The 5399-nt window shown below is 42.4% G+C and overlaps 1 protein-coding gene across 2 annotated transcripts; it reads right to left on the bottom strand.

The window, feature by feature from the left end:
- Nucleotides 1-1103: 1103 nt before the first annotated feature.
- On the bottom strand, nt 1104-4981 carry LOC138969268 (annexin A7-like). Of its 2 annotated transcripts, XM_070342015.1 has the most exons (4): nt 4819-4981; nt 3745-3825; nt 2475-2720; nt 1104-2438 (listed from the first exon to the last, which is right to left on the bottom strand). In XM_070342015.1, the coding sequence occupies exons 1-4, from the start codon at nt 4819-4821 to the stop codon at nt 1986-1988; spliced, it is 783 nt and encodes a 260-aa protein (XP_070198116.1). In that variant the 5' UTR covers nt 4822-4981; the 3' UTR covers nt 1104-1985. The 2 variants fall into 2 exon arrangements, with proteins under 2 accessions (XP_070198116.1, XP_070198115.1); XM_070342014.1 differs by having other exon boundaries at nt 1104-2720.
- Nucleotides 4982-5399: the final 418 nt, after the last annotated feature.

Below are 5399 nucleotides of genomic sequence, written 5' to 3'. Positions count from 1 at the left end.
TTTTTAATGAGAAGATTTAAATCGTTCTGTAAACCCTTTGAGACGGACTGGGGCTTCAACGTAGCTCTAATAAATTAAACAAAAATAAAATAAAAACACGAAAAAGCAATCTTGTCAAACTTGTAAATGGCTCCGAGGATGATGAGAAAGATGATCGCGTGTAAGTGCATGTCCTATGCAAATGTATCGAGAAATAACGAAGTAGATATAATGATGAGAATGAAAAAAAAATCAATAGATATTGATTGATAAAAACAATTATAAAATTTACTTGGCAAGCGTCCTTTGTGTGAAGATGTTTCGATACATGAAATGGCTAACAAATGCAAAGATGCTATAAACATTAAAATCCGTTACCGACGAAATTTACGGAAAATAACATGTATAATCTGTGCAAGTTTCAAGCAAACTTTACCACAATTTGCCATTGCAAATTTCAAGTAAGCTAATCCGCAGCGCATGATTTGATTTTGTGTGTGTGTATGTGTGTGTGTGTGTGTGTGTGTGTGTGTGTGTGTGTGTGTGAGTGTGTGTGTGTGTGTGTGTGAGGATTGTGTGTGCGTGTGCGTGTGCTTGTGCGTATGCGTATGTGTGTGTGTGTGTGCGTGTGTGTGTGTGCGTGGTGTGTGTGCGTGCGTGCGTGCGTGTGTGTGTGTGCGTGTGTGTATGTGTGTGCGTGTGTGTGTGTGTTTGTGGGTGGGTGTGCATTTGCAAGTGTGTGTATGTTCGCGTGCGTCCGTGCGCGCGCGCGCGTGATTGTGTGTGTGTGTATATGTGCGCTTGCGTATGCGTGTTTGCAAGATATACCAATACTGACAAACACAAGGAACAAGTAGAAAACAAAGACATACGGGCATACTCACAGACACCCCCCCCCCCACCCCCTTCCCCCCCCCCACACATACCCACCCCCCACATACAAACAAACACACAGACACATACACACACACACACACACACACAGAGGCACACACACACACACACACACACACACACACACACACACACACACACACACACACACACACAACAACAAACAAAAGCAAATAAACACACACACACACACACACACACACGTAAATAAAAACAAACTTACAACACAATTTGTTTCTTTCCAAAATGTAATATTTTACCCAACAGTATTTACACAATTATCACTGCAACTTGTTCGAGAGAAGACATTGTATGGAATGAATTGGATTGCAACAATATCATTGCTGAATGTGTAAACATGCATGCCATAATGCTCCACTACAAGCATATTTGAAAAAAAATTCCACGATAATTTGGAACCAGCTAATATGTAATTACTGAGCTAACATGAAAAGGTGAAGCTGCATTGTTCAAATTGTTTGTAAATAAAAAGTTGTATGCATTATCCTTGCGCACAAAGACAGACATTTAGCAAACGACAAATAAACCTGTTCCCAGACAACTTAAAAAAGCAAATAATGAAATCCAAACGTCACTGCACACTACGCGAAGGAGGAACTCTGCATAAGCTTTGAGGAAAAGTCTTGTTTCGAAGATTTCCGAAGAAAAAACAGATTCTTTAATTTTGTGGGACAAACTTTTGATCAGAAATTTAAATCGAATGCTTTTGACAATGTACTCTCAGCCTTTTGCCGTTTGCATAGTCAATGTTGGTATTGTAGTTCTAATGTTTCGTCTTCTTGTTGCATACAAAACTTTTGATTGATTAATTGATTTTAGCATTGATAATCTACATAATATGATCCACTAACATTTCAAAAGTTGAAAGACAATAACAGTGTCACAGAACAAGAACAAATAATAGGTCTCTTATGACAAGAAAAAAAAAGATAACAGAAACATTTTTTGTCATATAACAACTGAATACAATTCATCCATCTGATGGTCAAAACGGAGGCATACACGTTCTCTTTACGAAGAATAATACACTACTATATTAGATGGTACTCGTCTAATCTAAGCTTTGTTTACGAACTTCTCAAGCAGCTATATTAATTAAACAGCGCTTTGCCAAAAGCAAAGCCGGGGATCTTGAAATTGTTGAAGCTTGGGAAGGCAGACTTGGATACAGAACCAGGCCTCTTGCCCAATTGGCTATTCTGTCGGTTGTCCTTGATTGGGTACACCAGTCTGGGCGGGTAGAAATTGGTCTTGGAAGGAGCGTATGTGTCCTTGGCCGGGTAGGCGGTTTTAGCCGGGTAGTTCCCAGCGTTGTTGTTATATCGAGCGCGTCCAGCGTTGGCGTAATAACCCTGGTTGTTCTGCTTGGGATAGGTTGTCTGGGGATAATTGTTCTCTTGTGGGTAGCCGTTCTTTGGGTAGTAGCCACCCGCTGGGTAGTTGGCCTGTGGGTAGGTAGTCTTGGGGTAGGCGTTCTGGTGGTAGTTAACCTGGGGGTAGTAGTTCTTCTGAGCGTAGTTCTCAACCGGGGCACGGTAGTTTGCCTGAGGATAATTCTCAACCGGGGCACGGTAGTTTGCCTGAGGATAATTTCCCTGCGGGTAGGCGTTTGCCTGAGGGTAATAGACACCCTGGGCCCCCTGGGCACCCTGGACACCCTGGGCACCATATTGTTTCGGAGGATACGACCCGCCCTGTGCACCGTAGTTGTTGTTCTGGGGATAGTTGTTGTTGACCGGGTACTTGTTCCCCTGGCCGTAAAGGGGGTACTCCTGCTTGTAGACGGGCTTGGGCACGTAGCCATTTGCTGGCTTGTTCCCGTACACCTGACATGACAGACAAAGCAAACTTGGTCATCTTGAGAGACAGAAAATGAAGAGAGAGAAAGAGAGGGAGAGAGAGAGAGAGAGAGAGAGAGAGAGAGAGAGAGAGAGAGAGAGAGAGAGAGAGAGAGAGAGAGAGAAAGAGAGAGAGAGACAGAGAGAGAGAGAGAGAGTGACAGAGACAGAGAGAGAGAAAGAGAGAGAAGAGAGAGAGAGAGAGAGAGAGAGAGAGAGAGAGAGAGAGAGAGAGAGAGAGAGAGAGAGAGAGAGAGAGAGAGAGAGAGAGAGAGAGAGAGGAGATTAATATCATTGTGCGGTGCTGCTTTGACATATAACGTGCGCCACACACAAGACAGAAGTCGCAGCACAGGCTTCATGTCTCACCCAGTCACATTATTCTGACACCGGACCAACCAGTCCTAGCACTAACCCCATAATGCCAGACGCCAGGCGGAGCAGCGACTAGATTGCCAATGTTAAAGTCTTAGGTATGACCCGGCCGGGGTTCGAACCCACGACCTCCCGATCACGGGGCGGACGCCTTACCACTAGGCCAACCGTGCCGGTGTGCTCAAAAGTAAGATTACAATTACAGCCAGGCAAACAATTACAGCTGCTTGAAAACGGTCAAAAGAAATAAACATAAACTCATGTTAGAGTAAATGTTATCTGGGTGTTGCATATAAATACCAACAGACAAACATTCCGAGAGGCACAGCCAGACACACACACACACGCACGCACACACGTACGCACGCACGCACGCACGCACGCACGCACGCAAAAACACACACACACACACACACACACACACACACACACACACACACACACACACACACACACACACACACACACAGACACACACACACACACACACACACACACACACACACACACACACACACACACACACACACACAGAGAAAAGAAGACCGACACAAATATAGACAGTATAGTAATGCAAGCTGACAGACAAACACACATTGGACAAATACAGACAAAGGAAAGTACAAAGGATACTCACATTAGGCCCATAGTAGTCCGTGTACTTGGGGTAACCAGCCAGAGCAGAGGCCATACACAGGGCCAGGACTAGGAGAACGGTCTGAAACAAAAGTTGTTTTATTCTCTTAAATGTACCAAACTTGGTTGACAACAAATGACAATCTCTACACGCAAAACGGATATTTAATCTTCTTAGCCTTCTGCATTACACAAAATGATACTCCATATATGCGTTCCAAGGAATTTCAGAGTGTCCCAATCATAACTGTGTATTTTACCCTGTGTGCTTTCACATGATGTATATGATATGTATTCCTGGACATGTAACGTCAGGGTTGATTAAGATAGAAAAAACGTGAAGTAATATGAACATAGTAAACTAAGACAAAGCAACCAACTAACACACAAACCAACCATGCAAGATAGCAAACATAAACGCAGCAAATGAACACATGTGGATAAATAGGAGAATAAAGGACAAATACACAAAAGAATATATACATACATAAATGAATAAACGAATGCATTATAACACAAATAAATGAATTACTGAATACACGATTAAAAGAAACAAAGAATGAATAAATGAATGCATGAATGAATGAAAAAAATAAACTCGGCTCAAAAAACACTTTTTTTTATAAAATCAAAAAAGCACATTGAAAGGAGCTTTTCCCAATCAAATACGTATTCTATTACATTACAGTTAACTCTTTTCAGTGCTGGACATAAATGACACGTGGTGAACAAAAAGGCAAGCTTCACCCCAAAAATGTGAGGGATATACCGACTGCAGACGTCAAAATACGACCACGTGAACTATTTTTCTCCATGAAATGTGAACAATTGTTAGCCGTTTCAAGGCACATGTAGATTATACTCTCCAGATATGTACTATATTGGAACTCTTTTATATTGATATAAGTTATAACAACAACAATAACAACAACAACAACAACAAACAACAACAACAACAACAACAACAGCAGCAGCAGAAGAAGTAGCCGTTAAGACCAAGAACAGAAAATGCAAATGCCGATTGCTTCAAAAGTACTTGAAAGACAAACAAATCCAGCATAGATAATCACTGTACCATGATGAAGGGTGCAGGAGTCGATCAACACCGATGGCGCAGGATGAATCAGTCAGCACACGTCGTCCTAATGTCTCTCCTCGTCCCCTCAAATCTCCCAGCAATCCTGAACAACAAGTAGTGAGGGACCTCCTAGCTGCTTCTTTTACATCTTTATACTGCTTCCCCCCCGAAACTCGCTCTCTCCCAAATCACGAGCACGTGGGACTTCGGTAAAGAGTATTAAAACGAGATGAGATGCATATTTCTGGTTTACTGTCACGCTCGCTCTTCGGTCGGTCCCCGCGATCTTCTCGCTTTGACCTCATAAATTCTTTTATTTCAAAAGAGAGAAAGAGAAAGGAAATGTTTGTGTGTCCGTAACACACGACACTCTAGACAAACTTAGTGGCTAGTGTCGATTCGGGATGAATATGTGCATCTTCGTTGAGCGACATTTGTACATCCTTTGTACGTCTTTCGAGCTATAGAATGAATGGCACTCCATTTATTCATTAGTCATTACATGCTTTTGATTTTCCTGCTCTCTTGGTCAGCATGCGATATGGGTACTTTTAAAAGCTGGTACGTGGTCACGATAT

This window comes from Littorina saxatilis, linkage group LG6, assembly GCF_037325665.1.
Source record: "Littorina saxatilis isolate snail1 linkage group LG6, US_GU_Lsax_2.0, whole genome shotgun sequence".
Lineage (NCBI taxonomy): Eukaryota > Metazoa > Mollusca > Gastropoda > Littorinimorpha > Littorinidae > Littorina > Littorina saxatilis.
Note: the sequence above shows the minus strand (reverse complement) of the source record. Positions and strands in the feature narration are given on the sequence as shown.